We start from the raw sequence: 26,140 nt of genomic DNA on the forward strand, positions 1-26,140 counted from the left end.
ATGTATGGGCCAGGGGAAAGCAACGCTGGGCCAGGACGGAGGGGGGGGGGGGGGGCTAAGCCAGGCAGGGGGAAGAAAAGGGAAGTGCAGGGGATAAAGCAGGAGGCAGAGCAAGACATCAGAGGGGGTAGGGACAGAATGGTAGGGGGCAGGGTGGGGTAGGTAAAGTCAGGCTGTATGGGGGGAGGGGTGCAGGACAGGAGGGGGAAGAGCAGGGCAATGGGCAGGGCAATGGGCAGGGGCAGGTGGAGTAATGAAGGTTTAAAAACCTGCTTTAGAAGCAGATTTGTAAAACATTTAGCAGGTTTTTGTTTCAAACCTGCTAAGCAGGAAACCTTGGCAATATTATGGTTTGATTTATGTAAGCTTTAGAAAAAGTTAAAGTTAATACCTCACTGTGTAAGCACATTTTGTCAGGGCTGAGATTAACGTTATTGTGTGCAAACTCCCAAATTAAATAATTGTATATACCTCAACCAATGTCAGTTGAGTAGAAGGGTGCAGTCAACCACCAGGTCACTAAATTTTGTTTCCTTCTATCTGCAAATTATTCATCGTTTTTCGTGCGTGACCTCTGTGTGAATATTTAAGGGCTTCTGGAATTCGGTCATTTTCGGCCTTTTTTGAAAGTCTCAACCAAAATAATGTACAGGTGAATTGAAAAGAAGAGCATTTCTGTCGTTATGTATGAAAAAATCAGTGCAACTCAAATTTTAAAAAGAGAAAATTGTACGTAAAAAATGGCTTCAAAAAGAAAGCAAACAAGTCTTTCTTTCTTTTTGAAGCCGTTTTTTACGTACTTTTCTCTTTTTAAAATTTGAGCTGCACCGATTGTTTTCATACAAAACGACAGATATGCTCTTCATTTCAATGTACTGCTACATTATTTCTGTCAATACTTTTCAGATAAGGTCGAAAAAGACTGAAAAAGACTAGCCCTTTGTTCTAATTATATATTCAAGTCGAGGTCATGCATGAAAAACCACACCAACATCGAAGATAAAACCCGGCAAATAAGCTTATTAATGCATTAGACTGGCTGGAGCATTAAACATGTTAAACAAATTGTGGTATGTTATATACATACTCTAACCCATACATTCACTTAACTCTGTAAAATATGAATGTACTTACAGTTTATGGATTGTTGGTTTGTCAAGTTGGTCGTCTTGTTAAAAGTTGAAAGGTTGGCGTCTTGTTGATAATTTACAGGCGAGACTAACACAAAATTTGTGGCTTACATCTACACTGAAGAAAGCAAGGGCAATTTGTGCTACATTACATAAACAGAATATTTCATTTGTATTTGTCATATATGTGGACTCTGGGCAATAGAAAGGGAGGTATTGCAAATTTGCTGAGGGAAAGCCCCTCTTTTCTATATATATTTCATATATATAAAATTGTCAAGGTTATAAAATGTGTATTGAGATTGTGCAGGCCATGCAAATCAAATGTTGTGTTTACGATACATGTCATTGTCCATGATTTCAGAATATAACAATAGGAGACTTTCCAACGCTAGATGGCAGCAGACATACCGGGTAAATTTCCATTGTTTACGTAGTTCTGAACATGCGCATAATTCTGAGAACAATGGATTTACCCGGTAAGTCTGCTGCCCTCTATCGTCCCAGAAAGTCTCCCATTGCATGCCAGTGCCTGTGTGAAATTGAACAGGAAGGAAGACAAATTAAGTTAAAGAGTTCGCTTACTGGCTGGTATGCGTGCGTGCTAAACTAGTCTTTGACAATGGGAGACTTTCTGGGAGGATAGAGGGCAGCAGACTTACCGGGTAAATCCATTGTTCTCAGAATTATGCGCATGTTCAGAACTACGTAAACAATGGAAATTTACCCGGTATGTCTGCTGCCACCTAGTGTTGGAAAGTCTCCTATTGCTAATAGTGTCCAGTGTCTTTAAAGATCACAACTTGACAAACGAAAAGAAAACACCTTATGCCTTACAACCATATTTTTTTCTTTCTTCTTTTTTAAATAAATAAACAGAGCACAAAATCTGAATGCAAAAGGTCACAGTTGTTGTTTACTCAAAAAACTGCTGGTCTGTTTCTTGTTTTATGTTTTTTTTATATATATTTATTTATTTTTTTTTTCTTTCATTCCACTGGCGTGTTTTCAGCACAGGTCACCACACACTACTGAGGGATGCTCTGCATTTATTTGTTTTGAATAGGGTCCTGTCTTTACCGGCCAATCAAGACAGAGTAATGTCATCATGTAACTGCCTTTCAGCCAGTAGGATCATTTAAACTCTACAGGACGTATATTAATACATGATGTAAAAGTGGTGTCAAAGTTTTACATTTTACTGTTTTATAATGTTAAATATTTTGTATCCATCCTGTAATCGGCGCTTGCGCTGTTTGGATGCTGAATATAATAAAATCAAATCAAATAATTTTTGTGATTTTTTATTTATTTTTTATTTTTTTTTATTTTTTAGATGGACCCAGATTACGAGCCTGATGATACTGAGACTCGTACTCTATACGGACTCCAGCTCCAGCAGCTTCGCAACAATGCCTCAGTGACGAAAGAGATGTTCAACAACTTAGTGACCAAGAAAAACAAGGTACCCATGTTTTTTTGGTGGATTAACAAAGTCAATAGTAAAATATAACATGGTTTGAGGTATTGGAAGTTGACAAAAGAGCTCTTCAACAATATTGGCCAAGTACGAGTGGAGACTATTTGTCAACCACTAGTCCCTCGCACGAACCTGGCCCCAGCGACCGAGAAAAAAAAGTTACGCAGTTTCTTTGGTGGATTAACAAAGTCAATATTCACACATGGAACATGTACATTTAGTATGGTATGAGACTGTTCATATGAATGCTAAACACATATACAACAGGCAGCCCTGCAAAGCCATTAGAGAAAAACTAGGCTGGACACCAGTCTTAACATGAATCACTAGAGCTAATCTAACCCGGCATGAACAATGAGGGAGCAATTTGACAAGTATAGGAAGCATTTTGATCTTGCATTTGGATAACAAATAACCGGCTAATAATAGGCTCTCTGAATTCAGATCGAGAAGGTCTCGGGGAGACAATTCATTCTGCGTGGCTGCTCCTACTATAGTTTTGAAAACTCCCAGGAGATATTTATACGCCTACATCCCTTCAGTGCGTCAAGTCCAGTTTAAAGACATGTTTGTTCAAATATTATTTCTAAATCAGTGTTCAGTGTTTTGTTACAATTCATTTTCTCTTTGTTGAAAGATTTGACACGGTATAAATATTTTAGTGTTAAATTTTATTGCATTATAAAGTAAATAATTTCTTAAAATGGTTTTGGTTACAGTTATCCGAGGGAGCCCTTCGAGACTTGATTGTGGCCACCATCGCTGTCAAGTACACGCAGTCCAACTCTGTCTGCTACGCCCGGGATGGTCAGGTGATTGGAAGCGGCGCGGGGCAGCAATCTCGCATCCACTGCACCCGACTGGCTGGAGATAAAGCCAACAACTGGTAGGTCACCAGGCGTGGTACTGTGAGGGGGGAGGGCAAGTAGAGCAGTTGCCTCCATGCCCCATGGTCATTGCCTTGTTGCCCCTTGAAACGTTCCCAAACATATTCCATTTACTTCATAGAGTTGTCCTTTACTGAGGGAAAAATTGAGCTAAGAACTTGTGGTCAGCAGGCTTGATCCTTTATTAAGGCAATACAGGCAACTGCCTCCATAACGCCCCTGGTCATTGCCTTGTTGCCCCTTGCACGTGCCCAAACATTTTCCATTTTCTTCATAGAGTTGTCCTTTACCAATGGAAAAATAAAGCTATCAACTTGTCGTTAGCAGGCTTGATCCTTCACAGAGGCAATGCAGGCGATCTGGAAGATGAAAAGGGATGTTATTGGCCCAATGACCAGGCCGCTAATGTAAAGCGCATGGTTATTGTGAAATGCACTTTATAAGAATTTGTTTTTCTTTTTCTCTTTTCAGGTGGATGAGACAGCATTCCAAGGTCTTGGGCTTGGTCTTTAAGCAGGGGGTGAAGCGAGCTGAGATGTCCAACGTCATCGATGTGTACGTCAATGGAACTGTCGGACAGGTAGGGGCATTTTGAATTTCTAGTGGACAGCAGGCCTGATGTCGCACGCACCAAGTTTGCTTGAAGATAAATAAGTTATCACAGGCGAGCTCATGGAATACAACAAAATATAGTACGTCTGTGTTCCATATCAACAAAGCCGAAAGCGCAGAAGCGCAATATTTTTCCGTATTTCATTCGTGCTTGCGTGATAACCCATAACTTATAATGCTTATTGGACATTTTTTCTTCAAATGCTTGTTCAAATGCAAAAAGTTTATTGTGTGTATCAACCCTTTAGAGGCCACAGTAGCCACAAACTGCTGGTACCAAAATGCCCATAGCAGCCACAAACGACTGCAAGATCTGATCTACTTCTACCCAACTAAGAAGGTTAAAGTAATGGTCATGACCTGAACTGACATTTTGACATCTATGTTTCAAAAAATAAAATAAAATTTCTGATTTATATTTATTCCTCGACACTTACACAAATTTTTTTTGTTTTACACAAATTAGGAACAACACAACCATGTCTGGGCGGAAGGTGATGGTTATACAGAAATGAATGGTCTCTAAGAGGGTTGTAACCCTCTTAGAGAAAACTGTAGATAGTTTTTTTACAGCATGCAGCTGGTATTTTTTCAAAGCAAAGGCTAGTCTAAAATTCTTTTGTTTTTTTCTTTTCCGTCTGATTCACAGGATATGGACAAGGATACCTGGGAAGGATTTCTGGAGACTGTTCCGCCGCAGATCACTCAGGTCAGTACTTGGCTAGGAACCTTAATCACCTTCATCCGCCATCTTTGTCATATACCCTGTGTGCACTAGCAATAATGGATGCTGACTCTCCATACCGTCATGGGATCTGACTATTTTTCCACCCAGCCTCGGTTCGGTTGATTTGGTTTGAACAGGAAGACTACAAGATGGCTGTGCAATGATGAAGCTCTACTGAAAAAAAACCTCAGTTTATTTCATGATTTTTGGTTTACTATTTTAATTTTGGCTTTTTAGTATTTTTTGTTTTTACATTCTTTAGTGATGCTTTCAGCTACTGCTGCTGGTGATATGTTCTGTGAATACCAATTTTCTAAAACACTCTCCTCGTTGATTTTCTTGTAGGAGGAGCGACAGGAGTGGATGGCCAAGTTTAAGGGTGTGGCTCTGAGCTCGGACGCTTTCTTCCCGTTCCGCGACAACATCGATCGTGCTTACCAGGCAAGTTGACATTAATACGCCATTCTTACTTTTTCGCAAAAAACACATACTATCTTACGGTGATGACTTTGTTTTACTGAAATTATTTAAATTGATGCTTGTGTTATAAACACGTTTGAAACTTGTAACATATTTGTTGACAATTAATTTTAATTGTCTCAACATATACACTATTGCAAAAGTCCGAAGGTGTAGAGTGTGAGTGGGGCATTTCCTCGCACTTTAATTTTAAAATGTCTCATTTTATGTTTTTGCTTTCTTTTAGTTTTTGAGTGTTTTGAATGTTACTTTAACTTGACAGTGAAATAACCAGCGTTGTAATAGGAGACTTTCCAACGCTAGGCGGCAGCAGACATACCGGGTAAATTTCCATTGTTTACGTAGTTCTGAACATGCGCATAATTCTGAGAACAATGGATTTACCCGGTAAGTCTGCTGCCCTCTATCGTCCCAGAAAGTCTCCCATTGGTGTTCTCACTCTGTGATTCAAACTTTTCATTGTTTTATCATTTACATGTCCACTCTATTGTTGCAACAGAACAAACATTACTTTGCAAATGTTGCAAACGTACATAATGTGGTTTATTGCTGTGCCAACTAACAAGTTTGTTCACTGTGTGTATGGAAAAGTGGTGTAATTAGGACTCCTCGACCTATGTACCTCCATACTGTTGTGCTTAAAGCCATTGGACCCTTTGGTTTCAGAAAGAAAAAAAAAGTTCACAGATTTACAAATAACTTACAGGGTTTACAGAAGGCTATGGTGAAAGACTTCTCTTGAAATATTATTCCATGAAATGCTTTACTTTTTGAGAAAACAGCAAAACAATCTAAATTCTCGTTAACGAGAATTACGGATTTATTTTAAACACATGTCATGACACGGCGAAACGCGCGGAAACAAGGGTGGGTTTCTCCGTTGTTTTCTCCCGACTCCGATGACCGATTGAGCCTAAATTTTCACAGGTTTGTTATTTGATATAGAAGTTGTGGTACACAAAGTGTGGGCCTTGGACAACACTGTTTACCGAAAGGGTCCAATGGCTTTAAAGTTGTGCTGCACTGTATGTTCATATAATTGCCATGAAATTGTAACAACCTTACAAATGAAATCTGTACCCCTCTCCACCCCTCCCCCCCCCCTCTTTATTACAGTTTTACTCCCTTTTTCTGTCTGCATTCTGCTTCTCTCTTTTCACTTCTGTATACATGTAGTTGACCTTGTCTGATTACATAAGTAGTGTGTGTGTGTGTGTTACATTGCCATTTGGCCTCGAAAGAAGACTCCTCTATCATCTTGGGGAGGGAGGGGTAGGGTAATTTTAGGCTTATTTTTGTCTTTGTTCAGTGTAAGGCAAATAATGCTATCAATGGCAGGGAGGCAGTATGTATGTACTATGTAAGACAGACACATCATTTGGGTTGCTTGTCAGATTACGGCAGGCATGACATTCTTCCTAGTAAGTCTGGTTTTCCGATTATTTGCCCATGTGTGTACATGGTGTATAACATGTAGGTAAGCCTTTGTACTTGATAAAATAGTCTTGCTCTTTATTTCCAATGACCAAATATCATGCTAGTTAGGGACATTAAAATTATTGCAAGACTGCTTGTGAGATTTCACATTTCAGATTTGAAGTAATGGTTTTTGAGTGTAATTTGTATGCACGTGTTTGAATTGAGTTTTTTTTTGCTGTATTTATCTTTTGCATACTGTAGGCCTACTTACATGTAGTATGTTAAATTTGCATTGGGGAAAAAGAATATTAATTTATGTTTCACCCGTACACCAATGTGTATTAAAGGCAGTGGACACTATTGGTAATTACTCAAAATAATTATTAGCATAAAAGCTTACTTGGTGACCAGTAATGTGGAGACTGATGGTATAAAACATTGTGAGAAACGGCTCCCTCTGAAGTGCTATAGTTTCCGAGAAAGAAGTAATTTTCCATGAATTTGATTTTGAGACCTCAGATATAGAACTTGAGGTCTCAAAATCTAAGTCTAAATGTACACAACTTCGTGTGACAAGGGTGTTTTTTTTCTTTCATTATTATCTCGCAAGTTCAATGACCGATTTAGCTCAAATTTTCACAGGTTTGTTATTTCATGCATATGTTGAGATACACCAACTGTGAAGGCTAGTCTTTGACAACTACCAATAGTGTCCACTGCCTTTAAGCACTTTATACTTCGCACTTTCCCCCCGAGTTCTGTGAAAAATATCACTGGCATATTACTCGGGTGGGATTCAAACCCACGACCTTTGCAATTCTTGAGCAGTGTAATGCATGTACTGTAACTTTTTGTGTATTTTGGGGGCTTTACTGTGTTTATTAGCTATGTTTCTTTTTTTAAAGATTCTGAAACATGTATTTGTTTTCTAATTAAAATTAAGGCACCTTAGGTGCTTAATTAACAAGATGGCAGTCTTTTCTAATAATTTTCTTGGGCTTTTATTGAACCAGAGTGGAGTCGAGTACATCGCCAGTCCGTCCGGGGCTGTACAGGATGAGAAGATTGTCGAGGCTTGTAATGAGCACGACATTATTCTCGCTCATACCAGCGTCCGTCTGTTTCATCATTAGATAATGCTGAACACGGTAAGTTCCTTTTTGTTAGCAGCATAAGGGGCCATTTCAAAATGGTTAATGTTAAATATTCATCTAAAGCCTTCACTGTGGAAAAGATGATAGAGAAGAACTAAATGAAAATATTGTGTCGGTGACTATAAAAGACATTGGAGTGGATTTCACAAAGAGTTAGGACTAGTCTTATCTCGAGTTAGGACTAGTTACTCGTCCTAACTTAGGACTATCCATGCAATTTGTATATCTCGTACTAGTCCTAACCCTTTGTGAAATCGACCCCTGGACACCTTTGGGAAATGTCAAAGACCAGTCTTCTTACTTTGTGTATCTCAACATATGCACAAAATAACAAACCTGTGAAAATTTGAACTCGATTGGTTGTCAAAGTTGCGAGATAATGGAAGAAAAAAACTCCCTTGTCACACGAAGTTGTGTGCTTTCTAATGCTTGATTTTGGGACCTCAAAATCAAGTTCTGAGGTATCGAAATCAATTTAGTGAAAAATTACTTCTTTCTTGAAAACTCTGTTTTTCAGAGGGAGCCGTTTCTCAATGTTTTATACTTTCAACAGCTCTCCATTGCTTGTAACCAAGTACGTTCTTATACTAACAATTATTTTGAGTAATTACCAATAGTGTCCACTGTCTTAATAATAATAATAATAACATAAAATTTATAAGGCGCGCAGTATCTGGAATAGATCCATTCAAAGGCGCCGAGACAATTTTATTTTGATAGTTTGATTGGACCGATCTCTTTTTTTTAACAATTTTCTTTCAGACATTTTGGTCTCGTTGCTGGAGGCTGTTGAACAATGCAAGAAGACTCTGAAGTATATACATGTAATGTCATTGAACAGTCGGCAAAACAAAGAGTTCTCAAATAATTGGCAGTCACATGGTGAGGTTCCTGGCAGTCACAATGTGAGTTGCCTGAAGTGTTTTTGTTTAGCAGAAATTTTGTGAAGCAATATTTTGTGCTTGACTAGCTTCATGTGGTGGTTTGGGTTTTGAAGTAGTCTTGGTGTTGTCCCAAAATGTTCACAGTTTAAATTTTTAGATATCAATATAAACCACAAGGGAAACTGACTGGGTAAATTTGTAAATGATTTATGGGGTTGAACCCCACAAATCAGTTTAAATTTTTTTAACAATCCAGGAAACAAAGCTTATTGTCATTGCAAGATTATTTGAGAACTTTTTGTTGTTGCTGTGATTTTCGACTCTTTAAAGTGAATTAGTAGATAAATAACGGTGGCACTTTTTTTATGAATTTACCAAGTAGTGTTATTACAGGCCTGATCATCATTATCATCATCCTTCGTCCTTGGACGGAATAGTAGAAGCAGCTTTGATGAAATGGTGCCAGGTGTCTTTATCCCTTTGAGTTGTTGGGTCTCGTTTTATGAGATTGGTGTCTTTGGTGATGGTGTCTTTTCCTCCTGCCGCAATTTGGATGTCCACCAGAAGGATTCCAGAAGATCAGGTGCGATATGGGTTGAACAGGGCTGATACTTCAATCTGTCCTGGGCAATTTCTTCTGGGTACAACTTTGAGAGATATACACTTTTAACTGGACAATTTGACTGAAATATTTGGATTGGCATTTTTTAGGCCTTTTTTGCGGCGTTCAGGCGTTCAATCATGTTGGTAAATGGGAGCCTGTGGAATGCTTGGTGGCAGCAGAGTTACCAGGGGTCGATTTCACAAAAAGTTAGGACTAGTCCTAACCTAGAAAAAGGAGATGTTAAAAACGAAGACTAGTCTTATCCCTTTGTGAAATCGACCCACGGTAAAATTCCATTGTTCATGTAGTTGTGAGCACACGCACATTACTAGGAACAATGGATTTACCTGGTAAGTCTGCTGCCACCTAGTGTCACCAAATGTCTACCATTGTTGCGTATCCACTGCATGCCCGAAGTTTTCCTTTCTTCGCGTCTTGCTTTTTTTTCATTTGACGTAATCATATCCCACCAGAAGGTAAAATTATTTTTTGTAGATTTAGCAAATTATCAATGAGGTACTAAGTCATCGAGTGTCGGACATAAAAACGGACAAGTCATTTTTTTTCATTTCTTTCCAGAAAGAATAACTGAAATAAGACTGAAACTTTTCAGTTGTGAGGCCTTGCCTATACCACAATCAGGCTTTCAAAGTCCAGATCATTCTATTTATGGTGACATCAAAGTTTATTTTCCTATTGTTGCATTTAATGCTGTTGTGTATTTGTGTGATCATAAAAAGGTAAGCACATATAAAAAATGTTTGGTGTCTGTGGCCATGCCAAAATAAAACATTGGTTATGGTTGGTTTGAACAACAAAAATACCAGGATGGTATTTCAGAAATGCTTTTCCTTCATCGTTAATAATAATAATAGTGGCTTCTTATAAAGCGCGTGTATCCGTCACTTAGTGACACTCAAGGCGCTTCAACATTCAGTATTTTCCAGCAAGGTATGTGGGACTACGTTTGAATTATGATATCTACTCCTTTTACATAGCACCTGTAAGGTTTTACAGGTGCTGTGGCGCAATATGCAGCCAATCAAACCTTTGAGTTGGGATGAGTTAATCGTCCTAGACTAGCCATAAAGGCTCTGGACACTATTTGTAATGTAGTACTCAAAATAATTGTTGGCACAAAAACCTTGCTTGGTAATGAGCAATGGAGAGCTGTTGATATTATAAAACATTGTGAGAAAAGGTTTGCAGTTTTTGAGAAAGAAGCAATTTCTCACTAAACTATTTGAATTGATTTTGAGACCTCGGCTGAGGTTTTGAAATCAAGCATCGGAAAACACACAATTTGTGCAACAAGGGTGTTTTTCTTCCATTAATCTCTTGCAACTTCGACGACCAATGGGAGACTTTCTGGGACGATAGAGGGCAGCAGACTTACCGGGTAAATCCATTGTTGTCAGAATTATGCGCATGTTCAGAACTACGTAAACAATGGAAATTTACCCGGTATGTCTGCTGCCACCTAGCGTTGGAAAGTCTCCTATTGAGTTCAAATTATTTTATGCATATGTTGAAAAACACCAAGTTTGAGAAGTCTTTGACAATAGTGTCCAGTGCCTTTAAGTATTTAGTTTCTCCTAGCCCAGGACAAGTCCTCATAGCTATTTTATAGTATTGAATACTTGCTGTGCTTATTGTTCATTTAGTACATGCTAATATTATGGAACTCGAAATGATCATAATAAAATACTTAATATTTGGCTTTATGACTGATTACTGGTTATCAATTACTTTGAGTGAAGTTATGACAGAAACTTATAAGGCAATTTCTTTTTCAGTTTCGGTTTTCGAAGGAGTAAAGTCCATTATAATATATATATATATTTTAAAGGAATACTTGTTGAAATATAGACACGTACCTTTTGCATTAGTGAAAACAAACCCAGATCATAATTACAACCATGGAGGAAGAAATAACAAACTATCATTCTTAAATGTAAATTTAATATTTTATTTCCAGTCCAAACCAAAAGAAAAAAGACAATTAAAAATTAATAATCATATAAATCGTGATTACTGTGAATGAAATTACTTATTATTATGTACCGGGGTAATACAACAATATAAAATTACAATGGAAAAATCTCGAACATGGAAATAGAGCTGGGGGCGTATAAAGCTGAGCTTGTTGAGTGTGGACCCCCCCCCCCCTCCCGCAAGCAATTGTTTGTTGCTGTGAATCGTAGTGTGATTGTGAAGCACACAGAGTCGCGCTTCCCAAGTCTGTTGTCGCTTATTTTTGTATATCTGATTGGTACACCCCACTAAATGATATTAAACTCCCTTAGCAAACTGACAGTGCAAAAACAAATGTTATTCCTTAGAAAACAATACAGTGCAACCAAAAATGTTACTTCTTAGCAAACATAGGCCTACAGTGCAAAAAATGTTATTCCTTAGCAAACATAGGCCTACAGTGCAAAAAATGTTATTCCTTAGCAAACATAGGCCTACAGCGCAACCAAATGTTATTCCTTAGCAAACATAGGCCTACAGTGCCAAAAATGTTATTCCTTAGCAAACATAGGCCTACAGCGCAAACAAATGTTATTCCTTAGCAAACATAGGCCTACAGTGCAAAAAATGTTATTCCTTAGCAAACAATACAGTGCAACCAAAAATGTTACTCCTTAGCAAACATAGGCCTACAGTGCTAACAAATGTTATTCCTTAGCAAACATAGGCCTACAGTGCAAAAAATGTTATTCCTTAGCAAACATAGGCCTACAGCGCAAACAAATGTTATTTCTTAGCAAACATAGGCCTACAGTGCAAACAAATGTTATTCTTTAGCAAACATAGGCCTACAGTGCCAAAAAAGGTTATTCCTTAGCAAACATAGGCCTACAGTGCAACAAATGTTATTCCTTAGCAAACATAGGCCTACAGTGCAAACAAATGTTATTCTTTAGCAAACATAGGCCTACAGTGCAACAAATGTTATTCCTTAGCAAACATAGGCCTACAGTGCAAAAAATGTTATTCCTTAGCAAACATAGGCCTACAGTGCAAAAAATGTTATTCTTTAGCAAACATAGGCCTACAGTGCAAACAAATGTTATTCTTTAGCAAACATAGGCCTACAGTGCAAACAAATGTTATTCCTTAGCAAACATAGGCCTACAGTGCAAACAAATGTTATTCCTTAGCAAACATACAGTGCAAAAAAAAATGTTATTCAAAATTAAACAAATTATACCTGGAAGTCCCACTTCATTGATTGACTCATAAACTTGTACCCTCTGCTCAATTTGATATGGAGACTACCTAATCGTCGATTTCACCAAACTTAACTTATCATTAATCTTAACACCCCTCGGCACAAAAGGACCATTTAATTCAGGGCCTTATGTTATTCATAATACATTGCACACTGTATCCCCATTTCTTTAGGCTGTCAAATCTGTCTAAAAGTATACTATTTTGGCGCCCTCTTGGGGGAAAATATTACTTGCTAAGTGCTGTAGTTTTTGTGAACTTGGTACACAATGTCTTGAAATTAATTTTCGTCTCACTGATCATGAGACGAAAATTATTTTAGCATGTAAAAACGTATTTTCATGACATTGTTTTACTCATTTCTCAAAAACTACAGCACCTCAGCATCTAATATTTTCAGGGAAGCTTTCTACTATCATTATCTTCAAACAGTAAGTTTAATGTAAGTCTGTGGACAATGTGTTTTGTGTTACAAAAAGTGCCCAAATCCTCTTGAAGCCATTGGACACTTTCGGAACAGAAAAAAAAAAGTTCACAGATTTACAAATAACTTACACTACACGGTTTACAGAAGTTTAAATGGTGAAAAACTTCTCTCTAAATATTATTCCATGAAATGCTGTACTTTTTGAGAAAACATTAAAACAATTATCAGTTCTCGATATCGAGATTTACTGATTTATTTTAAACAACTGTCATGACACGGCGAAACGTGCGGAAACAAGGGTGTGTTTTCCCGTTATTTTCTCCCGACTCCGATGACCGATTGAGCCTAATTTTTCACAGTTTTGTTATTTTATATTTAAGTTGTGATACACGAAGTGTGGGCCTTGGACAACACTGTTTACCGAAAGTGTCCAGTGGCTTTAAGACGGTGTCCAAAATAAGCGGCCAATGCTAGACTTGGCCCCTGTCTTTATCCGCAATGATAAAGACTTGTCCCTGCCGCTAGATCCAGTGATTCCATTGGATACGATATAATTCTGATAAACTTGCAGTGACAAAGATGCCCATACAGTCACTGCATTATTTTGAGTAATTACCAAGTGCCTTTAAAGTTCAAAATCAAAGTCGAGACCAGTTCCCTCCAGCTTCTCCTTGTAAACCATGTCGAATATTTCGTTTTGTGCTACAGTAAAGTAGTTTTTCCAGTCTCCAACTTTGCCTGGATGGTAGATACAAACAATAGTACAAGAACGTAGAATCAAAAAGACGGTTACTTGACATGCCTTGTTTAGCTATAGGACCAGTGGCGTAAGTTAGGGGCGAGGTGGGGCATTGGTCTGAAAACGTGCCCCCCCCCCCTTCCCCCAAACAAAATATTAAAGTCAAAGTATACCTTTGTATTTTGGAACCGTTCTTGTATTTTTTTTTTTTTACATTCTTGCGTAAAATGTAGATACACAAGACCCATAGAACTGACTCAGAATTTCATTTCAAAAAGTTGAAGCGTTTTGGAGATATCGCCACAAATCTGGAGCGGCCTTTAAGGCCTATTATTGTCCAAGTCGAGCAAGAATAATCCACTCTGGACCACACATTCTGAGACACCCTTCTTAAGGGGAGTGGAAGATTGTGTTAAAAATACACAAACCCGGAATGTCGACCCTCCCTAACCCCCCCCCCCCCCCAAAAAAAAAAAAAAAAAAAAAAAAAAAAACATCTTACCCTTCCTAAGAATTTGCGCCTTTCCTAAAAAGCCCGCCATCAGAATCTCCCTCGGTCCACTTTCCGCTTTCTTGTACATTTTCTTCATCTCGCTAAAGCTGGTTTTCTCCACGATGCGGTCGATGACGTCATCAGACAGATCCTTCCCGACATGCTTTGCCATTTTGCAGATGTTGCCCCTCAGATCCTTAAAAAGAAAATATTGGACACCTTTGTTTTGTTTTTATAACCGCTCAATTGTTTTAATTGTTAGGCATTGGATCTTTTCTGGTACCAAGTTAGCCTTTAATCAAGGCGCTCGCGCTGCGTCTTTTTTCGTGGGTGATATCTGGGGTCGTGCTTGACATCTGGGGGTGCCGCGTGCGCCTCGACTAAAGGCGAGTAGTGTACCAAGTGAACAACCAGGTGTAATTCATACTTGTCAGGTTCCAGCCAGTGACTTACTGGCCAAGCTTCGATAATAATTAGGGACACCTTTTGTTCTTTTTAGAACCGTTCGAAATGTTTTTAAAGGCACTGTACACGTTTTGTAACCGTCAAAGACCAGTGTTCTCACTTGGTGTATCTCAACGTATGCATAAAATAACATTAAAATGATTAAAGAAAAAACACCCCTGTTGGACGAATTTGTGTGCTTTCAGATAGGAAAAAAAGACTTTATTATTTTAGTGAGAAATTGCCTCTTTCTCAAAAACTATGTTACTTCAGAGGGAGTCGTTTCCCACAATGATTTATACTATCAACAGCTCTCGAAAGTCAGTTTTTAAGTTAATATTTGTTTTGAGGAATTACCAAACGTGTACCTTCCCTTTAATCCCTACATAAATGTAATAGTTTTATACAATATAATTAACCTGTGAAAAATTCATTTCAAAGGGTTGACGCGTTGAGATATCGCCGTAGAGAATGTACACACAAGAAAAACAATCCCTTTATGGATTATACACAATCTGTGAAGTGTTACCATTATGGGGATAAAGAGTGATATCTTTTTACATAACCGTAGTGAAATGTTTCTCCAAATGCATTTTACAATGATGTCCTTCTTACCACGTAAGTTTGTGTTGCTATTTAATAATGCCAGAGACATTACCAAACGTACCACATAACCATGCAATGGTTAACTTTCCCTTCAAATGTTAAATACCTTTTGCATACTTTCATACTTCAAGAACAGGACATTCTCATCATTTCGATGTTCCCAGTAGCCCAGGACGTGATCGAACCAAGAACCTCCAAACACTGATAAAAAGGGAAAAGAGAACTTTGTTGAAAATGAAAAGAAATGTTGTTTATGTTCAAGTTTATGACTCTTGGACAAATGTCCATAGTGTACGGAGTCCCTAACACTTGGACTTGTATTGTAGATTACGTGTGCCTTATTGTCTAACCCTTTAAGCGCAGGATCTCCCTCTGTTTGATTCTGGTGCTCGTCTATTCGCTCTTCGCTGACTGTATGTCTGTGTGTGTGTGTGTGTGTTTTTTTAAGTGGTTGTCCATGATTCACTTGTGTCTGTTTGTCCATGATCCTTTTGTGTGTGTTTGTCTGTTTGTTTGTTTGTTTGTCTGTCTGTCTGTCTGTCTGTCTGTCTGTCTGTCTGTCTGTCTGTCTGTCTGTCTGTCTGTCTGTCTGTCTGTCTGTCTGTCTGTCTGTCTGTCTGTTTGTTTGTTTGTTTGTTTCTGGTGCTCGTCTATTCTCTATATCTTTGTTTGTATGTCTGCGTGTGTCTCTGGAGAAAGAGTTTTTAGGTAGGATTCAAAACTTAACAATGTGGAAAGGTTTGCAGTAACACCATATGACTATCTCTAAATGAGTTGGTGTGGTTCTGAAAAGAACCGTTGGTTTCAACGTTTCGATTAGTATGCTCTGGTCGTCTTCTGGAGAAAATTTGACTCTGATGCTGCATGCTGCGTTAGCACTGTGGAGGCGGATTAGCTTTTTCTTCACGTTCGTCTTTCCCCTAGGCAGGCCATCTTCTGTTCGGTTTAGTTTAATGGTGTAAAGTTTTCATTTAATTGTTTTTTCTTGTTTTATATCTGAAATTTATAACGTATAATTGGGGCGATATTTATAGTTATATTTTTATTTGTGTTATTCTCTGTCCGAATATTTGTATGTATAATAAGTATTGTGCTATGCCTTAGCTGAATAAAATAAATTATTTTAATTATTATAATGACGCGTTAGAGAAACAGCAGCAGAAACAGCAACATCAACAGCAGCAGCAGCAACACCAGCACTAGCAGCAGCAGCAGCAACAGCAACAGCAACAGCAACAACATCAACAGCATCAGCAGCAACACCAGCAACAGCAACAGCATCAGCAGCATCAGCAGCATCAGCAGCAACACCAGCAACAGCAACAACATCAACAGCATCAGCAGCATCAGCAGCAACACCAGCAACAGCAACAGCAGCAGCAGCAACACCAGCAACAGCAACAACATCAACAGCATCAGCAGCAACACCAGCAACAGCAACAACAGCAACAGCATCAGCAGCAACACCAGCAACAGCAACAACAGCAACAGCATCAGCAGCAACACCAGCAACAGCAACAACATCAACAGCATCAGCAGCAACACCAGCAACAGCAACAACATCAACAGCATGAATACCAACTTGAACAACGTCGTTTATTATCACACGAAAAGCAACCCTCACAGAAACTCAAGTAGGCCTTTTCGTATGTAAATATCAAATGCCTGCAGAAGTCAACAAAATAGTTACCATAAAATACGGCCTTTTGGCAGCAGAAAGTGTTCCCTTTGAAGTATTATATAATTTTCACCTCAAAACACTTTACCATGACTGAGTATAGACAAGTATATATGCATGAACGGCTTCGCAGATTTCTGAGGTTTGGTATCCGTTTATGACTCTCTGCGGCACACCTCGCTTTAAAGACACTGGACACGACCAGTCTTCTCACTTGATGTATCTCAACATATAACAAACCTGTGAAAATTTTAGCTCAATTGGTACCTGTTTATGCCTCTGAAGAAGGTCCGACTGGGATAGAGAGGTTATGCCATCTAAAACCTACTCACTTTGTATATAAATATATTTTAGATAGTTCTGTATCGTTTAGTGTAATTTACAGACCCTCTTAATCCTCTGACTGCAGCGACAGTAAAAATGAAACAATATTTTTAAACTTACTGGTCCCGGAGAAAAGCGAAAAAAAGAAAGTATCCCAGCTTTGTACAGACGGGTTGACAGAGAAACCGCCGAGGAACTTGAACATGGAAACGAAGGTGTCCTTAGGATTTCGTGCTACGTAGACAACCTTAAAAAAAAATGAGTAGGTGGTGTTAAACAAGTTCGTTATTTTAAGGCACTGGACACTATTGGTAATTACTCAAAATAATTATTAGCATAAAACCTTTACTTGGTAACGAGTAAATGGAGAGCTGTTGATAGTATAAAACATTGTGAGAAACAGCTCCCTCTGAAGTCACGTAGTTTTGGAGTCAGAAAGTAATTTCATACTACAATTTTTGAATTTGATTTCGAAACCTCAGAAGTTGAGTTTGAGGTCTAGAAATCAAGCAATTATTTATTGTGAAAAAAGACGTTTTTTCTTCCATTGTTCTCTGGCAACCTTCACGACCAATATTGAGCTCAAATTTTCACAGGTTTGTTATTACATGCATGAATTGAGATACACCGTGAGAAGACTGGTCTTTGACAATTACCAATAGTGTCCAGTGTCTTTAAAGAAACGGTAAAGAATTGGTAAGGTAAGAAGACAAAAAACTCGTTAAAGATCACAGCTGATGTACATCAAGATTACACGGTCTAATGATGATCATAGTATAAAACATCCCTTGAAATATTTTTGTCGAAATATTTGAAGCGAAATAAATAAAACTAATTTTCCATTTGTAGTTTACTGCTCAGTGAGCGTTTTATTAATTTTTCTTTTAAAATCGATGTAATGGAAAAAAAATGTGCATTCGGCTTTTTACTCTTTTCTCGTGACCCAAGTGGCCACTCGATCTCAATCTTTTGAAAATGTTATAGTTAGTAGTTAATCTTGCCGTGCGTCTATGGGTGCCAATGTGGGCAGATTATGTGTGCAATATACAAATCTTAAATTGATGTTTTCAAAGTTCTGCATGGACAAGCCCCACAGTATATTTGTGAACTAATCTCAACTTTTAAAGCACAGCTTATACGGTCTGCTGGATCTCACTTGCTGGTAGAGCCAATGTCTAGAACAATTCGTTACGGAGACCGTGCTTTCGCCAAAGCTGCCCCTGCCCTATGGAATAAGCTTTCTGTCTCACTACGCAAAACAACATCACTCAACAACTTCAAGAGTGAACTAAAAACACACTTGTTCACTTAGACTTTCATTGGGAAGTTAAATTATGTTTATTCTTGATTTTCTATTGTATAAAGTTTTCATTTTGTGTAGGCGCCTTGATCGGTTTTCTGGAGAAGTGCGCGTTATAAATCCATAAATTATTATTATTATTATTATTATTATTATTATTATAATTATTATTATTTAAATTATCTGTCAAATTCTTACCTTTGCGTTTGATCCCCACACCTTTGGTGGAAGGAATTGTGAGTGACAGTGACTGGACATACATCTGGGCGATTTCCAAGTTTCCATTACTTTATAACCAGGCGTTGCTTTTGCCCTAGTGTTAAGGTCACCTTTCGGGTTGGCCATCCATTCCACTACTTCCAAGCCAATATCAAATGAAGATCGGTCCAGGATTTCTTCGCCATTGTTAAAAATGTAGGCCATAATCTCGTCCCGCCAATGATTACCTGTGAGTATAGAATCAATGCTTGTTATTAGCCGCCCGTGTCCAAATTGGCGGATAAATAGGCTACAGCTAGGTTTATGGTCGAGTTTGCTTAGGGTTAGGCCACAGGGTTAGGCCATAGGGTTAGGCTTAGGGCCATGTCCGAATTGGCGCCTACATCAGCTAGGGCTACAGCCATCTACTGCTAGATTTAGGGTTAGGGTTAGGCCTTGGGTTAGGCTAAGTGCCATGTCCGAATTGGCGGCTACATCAGCTAGGGCTGCAGCCATGGCTACTGCTGGATTTAGGGTTAGGGTTAGGCCTTGGGTTAGGCTTAGCGCCATGTCCGGATTGGCGGCTACATCAGCTAGGGCTGCAGCCATCTACTGCTAGATTTAGGGTAAGGGTTAGGCCTTGGGGTAGGCTTAGTGCCATGTCCGAATTGGCGGCTACATTCAGCTAGGGCTGAAGCCATGGCTACTGCTAGATTTAGGGTTAGGGTTAGGCCTAGGGTTAGGCTTAGTGCCATGTCCGGATTGGCGGCTACATCAGCTAGGGCTGCAGCCATGGATGGCTACTGCTAGGTTTAGGGTTAGGGTTAGGCCTTGGGTTAGGCTTAGCGCCATGTCCGGATTGGCGGCTACATCAGCTAGGGCTGCAGCCATGGATGGCTACTGCTAGATTTTGGGTTAGGGTTAGGCCTTGGGTTAGGCTTAGCGCCATGTCCGGATTGGCGGCTACATCAGCTAGGGCTGCAGCCATGGCTACTGCTAGATTTAGGGTTAGGGTTAGGCCTTGGGTTAGGCTTAGTGCCATGTCCGAATTGGCGGCTACATCAGCTAGGGCTACAGCACTCTACTGCTAGATTTAGGGTTAGGGTTAGGCCTATACTTTGTGACTGATATCCTGCTCATTCCTGGGGAAAATAATAATAATAACAATAATATTAATGATTATGTTTTGCTCTATGATATTGGTGCCCGCACTCACCTGATTTTGGATACGCCACGGCATACACGTCATCCTCTCGCACCTCAAAAATGTGTTCTCAAGTGCTTCAAAGGCAGACCGCGGAGTGAGATAATTAAAATGCATCCCTTTATATTCTAGGGCCTTTAGTTTCTTCACATGGGCGTTCAGCTCCTTCAGAAGTTCTTCTTGGGTCATCCCGTTGATGACATCGGGAAGCATTGCCAAGACTCGTGGCTCGTACATGTCGATGTTTTCCTTTGAGATTCGTAATAGGCTCTGCTGATTTGTGCACTTTTGACTGGTTTTTATTGAGTGACCTCCTAAGCGCGGCGATACCAGCTTCTCTTTTTGTATAAAGCGCGGCGACACCAGCTTCTCTTTTTATGAGCGCGGCAAAACCACGCCCGCAGTCGTTTTTTCAGAACAGTTCCCACCTGGAATAGACCAAGTGTATACTGACAACGTGTTTAAACGAAGATATTGGTTTGCAATTATTTTTGATATTTGGACATTTTCCTCTCCTATTTGGATTTATAGATTGAAAACATCAGTCAGAGCACACAAAACGTTTTCATATTTGATGTAAGCTTGATTCTACCTGTTTTATTATATTTTTTAGCATAAATTATTTCAAACAAAAACGTTCATTAATTTTTATTGCAAGGCTATGCTATAGTGATTGGTAAGTATTACCCATGCGTGACTTTGCCCCTATAAATAAATGCCATAAAATTATTAAAACCAAATCTACACACCGGTCTGTGTGATTGCAATGCGTAAAAGCAAACAATCCACTGTTTTTTTTTCTTCAAAAGGTACATTCGTTGCAATCTTCTTGTTTTCAGTTTGCAAATAAACAAGCAACCTGTTGTCATTTCTTCTTATTAGGCTAATTGTTATTAATGGTTTATTTAATCTAAATATTCTAATCGAGATGACGGTTTTCATGCATTTTAACACATTTCAAGTATCGCTGCCAGTTTGATTTAAAAAGAAAACAGTAAAGAAAAAAGAAAGGTGCGTTACACGAGACAATTTTCTAGTAAGAGCATATTTCACTTAGTTTAGGAAAACATCTCGTATGCGTGGACCATTTAATTAGTTTCTTCTTCTACTCACTACGAAACTACAATATACAGTTTTTAATTTGATTATATGAGGATGGTTGAAAACCAATCCTTTTACAGAATTAACATTGAAATGCTTATTAACAACATTCATATGAGTTTTAGCAATGATGGGACTATCTACTGTGCAATACCATGCTACTAACTATTATAACCAAATTGTTTTAAAATCTTTGAATTAATTAAATTCTAAACGTAGAGTAACAGATGTTCTGTCTGACAGCTGTTAAAATACAACATGGATGTTTAACTGTTATCTGTACACGAATAATATATGTTAAATGTTTCGACAACAATCCTTATGCTTTTCAGTTTTACTTGTTCTTTACATCAATGTGTTTCAAATCCTATTTAAAAATGCACTGGACACATTTAGTAATTACTTAATATATATAGCATGAAAACGTTCTTGCTAACCCTCTGTACAATCACTCCAATTAAATGTAATTGAATTAAAAAAAAAAAAAACAAAAAAAAAAAAAAACATCGCAGCCGAGGGTCGATTTTCAAATCTTTAACAACATGAACAGCAATTAGTTTTGTAAACAACCAGCAAACACAAACACCATAACGCAAAAATGCAAGCCATTACCAACAAAGGATCAACAACATGAGCTTAACAACGTTTGAAACAGAGGAGGGGATACGCTTTGCAACAAGGAGATAAAACCTTTACAATTCTTAAATGTTGGTTTTACGAAATCTACCATTATCCTTCCCCTAAAGGAAACACTATGCTATGATTGGTTTAGATTGCTATTTAGCAGAGGAACTGAGTCTAGCGACTTCAATAATTTTGTAGCGCTCTATTCTGCAGCGCACTTTATTGCGCAGTGTTTTTTGGCGGGAATCTACTCGAGTTTAAAAGGAAGCCAGTCATGGTACCGGGATAGCGGTAAACTTAAGTCTCTCTGGCCATTTTCAACCACAGAGCAAGCTGTCCTTACTATATGCTAAAACCAGACAACGAACGTCTTGAGAATTTGTTGACTCTTTGATATAACTTTGTGCAGTTCCCGCCAACCACTGCAAGGTGACCACCGGGAGTGTATGTGACGTCATGGAAGATGGAATTAGAACGGGCTAGGATTGTGGGGTCAGTACCAAACCTGTATCGACAAATGCAGTGCTTCATGGGTCCCGGACCAGCCATACGCTCATGACGACCACCTCGTCCACCACGAGACGGCTGCAATGCACCTCTACCGGCAACACTCCTAGCCGGCTGTGCTGCACTGGTGGTGACGCATCCACTCTCTTTAGCACTGGTGTCAGGTTTTGGTTCCCCCTCATATACAACATAGACATCACCAACTTTATCACAACAAATCCCATACGGAGTGGCATCTACATATCTAAAGAGTGTCTGACATTTTGTGTCATTTAAATAAAAACACATGAGTGCACCATCATTAGGGCTGGTGTAAATGATTCTCTGGTTACTTATGACCATGTATTCATCAATCCCTGGAGCAGACAGTGTTCTGATGAGGGATCCATCGGGGTTGTGAAGAGAAACCTCTCCCTTGTCTTTGTAACCCACTGCTATCAGATTGTTCTCATCTACTGCAAGGCATGTGGGTTTACTGTCAGACCCTTTACCTGGAGTGAACTCATGAAGAAGCCGACAGTTGGACCCAAAAGTTTTGACATTGGGACCATCCAAGATAATAACATGGTCGTCTTTATTCACAGCAAGTGAATTGGGGTTTTCTAAATTACCACTGAGCCATGACTTACCATAAGTTTGCAAAATGTTTCCATCTGGTTTCATTATTGTGAGTGTTGCATCTTCTTTGCCCATTACAATCATACAGTCTGTGGAAAATGCCCCAATAAAACTTCCACTGACTTTGGCCGTCAACATTTCACCCCAAATTTCTTTTAGTAAAAGTGTCCCCATCTCACCTTTCATCCCATCTTTACTTTCCTTGAAACTTAGGAAGGACAGATCATACGTCAAATCTTCAACTTCTTCTTCATCTATGTTGATGTAGTCATGAAGATGTTTTTGTCTGTTCTTAAGGATTTTTAGGCTGTCGTATGCTGTGTTTGAAGATTGTACTATCTTTAATGACTCATTTGCAAAAATAAGTTTTGATAGCGTTTTACCCTTTCTACTGCCTGCATCTGAAGCCTCTTGCAAAAGGTTTTTCTCCATGTTTCTGATCTTGATACTAAGACTATGTAACAAAAGCTCTAATCTACTGGTTAACTTATAACTACTTCTATCTAGCTGAGAAGCACCATCTATAATTTCTTGAATGCTTTTTTCTGTAGCACTCTTTAGATCAACGATTGTGTGAATTGGTGCCCGGTGCTGTTTTGCACATACTTTGCAGATTAGTTGCTCACACGTCATACAGTAGAGGCAGAGCTCTTGAATGGGATGGATGTCACACCTTGAGATGTTCATCTTTGATTCAGTTTGGGTTTCATCAACTTCTTGCAATTCAGCCAAAGTTTTGATCTCGTGATTCTTCAATGCAGCTAAACGTGGGTGTGCTTTCTGACACTCCAGACAGAGATAATGTTCACAGTTCAAACATCGTGAAATTGCCGCGTTTTCCTCATCACAAGCCTGACACATGACCTTTGACTCTTCACCTTGTGGAAGCTGGTCCTGTTTGTTGACCTCCTCCACTAGGACAATCAGTAGGTAGTTGCTTTGTAATCCAGTCACTCCATCGAGTGGTAAGATGGTTTCTTTCTGGCACAGAGGACATTTTAGTTTATTAGTGTCAGGATTTTGAGTTTTCTTTAGTTCTTGGAGACATTTGAGGCAGTAACTGTGTGAGCAATCCAGATTTTTGGGTTGATTGTAACGAGTGCAGCAGATGGAACACTCCAAGTGTCCCTGTATGACTTTACTAAGCAGTGGATCTGTTGAAACTCCTTCCGCCATCTTGAAATTGTGATCTGAAGAGATTTTTTACGAGATACAGAAAAACATTTTGGAAACAAATTTAAAGCATTATTTTGTACTGTTTGTGACACAAAACACAATGTCCACAGATTTACATTACACTTCAACAGTTTGTAGAAAGCTTCCCTTACAATATTACTTGCTGAGGTGTTGTGGTTTTTGAGAAATGAGTAAAACAATGGTCTCAGTTTTAGCATGTAAAACGTAATTACCAGTTATGGTATATCAGGGAGGTTTCGCACGCGAACGGATACGCATGCGCATACATTTAGCTATTCGTAACTGTTAGCAGCCTTTCTGTGGTTTTGCAATCCCATAGTTTGGGTGGCGCTTTTTTTGACACTATGCACTAACATTTCGTATTTCAAAGTCTTTAGAAATCTAAAAAATTACACGTACATGTTCAATTATTCATTTTGAAACAAATACAGGATAATAGCTGGAAGTTCGAGTTGTCATACGTGTTTTTTAACATTTAAATTCGAGGAGGATTTAGAGTTTTGCAAAATGGAAAAGTTCTTATTGTAAGGTTTGCAGTCTTTCTCGAACACTCGTGGTGATTCTGAAAAGAAGTAAATGGTCGTTTATAAACCATGGATGTTTATGAACCTATTCCCTTTATTTCACACCAACACTTTCAGATGTGGCTGCCTGGTCACTTAAGAATAAGTTACCACAACTCCACCATGAAAAATTAAATAAATTAAATAAATTAAAAAAGGTTGAAAACAAATTAGGAACTAGGGAGTAGCGATACCCCTCGATGCCCTTTGTGTTAATTCGACCCGGGATAACGTGGTATTTGATATTACCATACTAAAAGTTTGTCTGTCCATAAGGGAAAAAAAACATCTTGCTTATATTAGCCTAACCCACCTTGTTGAGCTGTAAATGGCTCTCTTTTAACATCGGTCTCTGGTCTCAACACACAGTTGCCATAACTGTGACTAGACCGATGTTGAAAGAGAGCCAGTAACAGCTCAAAAATAACCTAAAACCTAAATGTTGCCACTGTGTACGTAATATATCATAAACCCCATACTAGTTTATATTGTTTTGTAACATAAATGTGCATATGTATTGTATTGTATTGTATTGTATTGTATTGTATTGTATTGTATTGTATTACAGTGTAGAATTAAATCTTACTGAATTTTTAAAGGGTCTGTAAACGTTCGGTAATGAGAATTAATGGCAATAAAAACTTACTTGGTAAGAAGTACCGCAGCTTTGGAATGTGTCATGCATTTTGAAAAAGTTTTCATTCGAAGTTCTGCGGTTATGGAAACAGATATCACTTTTTGTTCCCAGACTAATTTAAAACTGAGAAGCCTTACTATGACCTTTACGTTTCTCAGATTGTGTATTCCAAATGCAGATTATTCTTCTCCAACTAAAGTATTGAAACAAACAGTTGGTTCCAACTAAACGCAAACAATCTCTGTGGATATGAGAGTCCTTTTAAGAAATGCTGATACAAATAAATTGTGCACACAAATCGTCTTTCCATTCGAAGGCATTTGTACACCAATTGATGTTTTGAAGAGAAGAAATGGTGATTGAAATCTCAAGTCTTTTTCCGCAACGAAGACTTACCTTTGAGACAGAATCAAGGCCTTTTTCTGAACACAGATATCTCCCGCCTTTCTTGGTGTATTAGTCAACTATGTCTTGTCGCTGATGTTAACAGTGTGAGCTTATACGCACTCTGGTTGAAACTAGTGGGAGTGACTACATATTAATATTGCTCATGTCTGTAATTTCCCATCTCTAATTATAGACTGCTGGCTTTTGAAGTGTGTTAAAGGCGAAGTACGACATTGGTTATTGTGAGAGGAAAATGTGACCACACTGGTTATAAATATAGCGTTCACAATTATAGGAATACGTCTGTCTGACTGTCAGCGTCGCGGAAGAAGCATTGAAGTATAGGGCCTACCTATACAGATCACTTCTGATGCCTGTCGATTGGCATTTCAAAATAAAAATGCTAAGAAGATGCACTTAAGCAATCTTTGGTACCATTGTTCGTTGTTTTAATTAAAACATGACTAATTATTGATCGA

General features: G+C 38.6%; 2 protein-coding genes and 1 pseudogene across 3 annotated transcripts in view; 1 reads left to right on the forward strand and 2 right to left on the reverse strand.

Annotated features, from left to right (window-relative positions):
* Positions 1-10,309, forward strand: part of LOC117288463 (bifunctional purine biosynthesis protein PURH-like) — a 34,132-nt gene extending 23,823 nt beyond the window's left edge. For both annotated transcript variants that reach the window (XM_033769340.1, XM_033769341.1), the window contains exons 2-8: positions 2,467-2,595; positions 3,330-3,496; positions 3,969-4,077; positions 4,759-4,818; positions 5,182-5,277; positions 7,749-7,883; positions 8,652-10,309. In XM_033769340.1, coding sequence (XP_033625231.1) covers positions 2,467-2,595; positions 3,330-3,496; positions 3,969-4,077; positions 4,759-4,818; positions 5,182-5,277; positions 7,749-7,868 — 681 coding nt within the window. In that variant the 3' untranslated portion in view covers positions 7,869-7,883; positions 8,652-10,309. The remainder of the gene's footprint in view (positions 1-2,466; positions 2,596-3,329; positions 3,497-3,968; positions 4,078-4,758; positions 4,819-5,181; positions 5,278-7,748; positions 7,884-8,651) is intronic.
* Positions 10,310-13,558: 3,249 nt separating this feature from the next.
* LOC117288122 lies at positions 13,559-20,264 on the reverse strand (annotated as a pseudogene).
* Positions 20,265-20,614: 350 nt separating this feature from the next.
* On the reverse strand, positions 20,615-25,754 carry LOC117288591 (tripartite motif-containing protein 2-like). The gene is made up of 2 exons (XM_033769506.1): positions 25,671-25,754; positions 20,615-24,067 (listed from the first exon to the last, which is right to left on the reverse strand). The coding sequence occupies exon 2, from the start codon at positions 24,051-24,053 to the stop codon at positions 22,095-22,097; it is 1,959 nt and encodes a 652-aa protein (XP_033625397.1). The 5' UTR covers positions 24,054-24,067; positions 25,671-25,754; the 3' UTR covers positions 20,615-22,094.
* Positions 25,755-26,140: the final 386 nt, after the last annotated feature.

This window comes from Asterias rubens, chromosome 3, assembly GCF_902459465.1.
Source record: "Asterias rubens chromosome 3, eAstRub1.3, whole genome shotgun sequence".
Taxonomy (NCBI): domain Eukaryota; kingdom Metazoa; phylum Echinodermata; class Asteroidea; order Forcipulatida; family Asteriidae; genus Asterias; species Asterias rubens.

Bases quoted from the DNA above. Each gene is read 5' to 3' on its own strand.
- LOC117288591 (XM_033769506.1), bottom strand. From the start codon at position 24,053: ATGGCGGAAGGAGTTTCAACAGATCCACTGCTTAGTAAAGTCATACAG.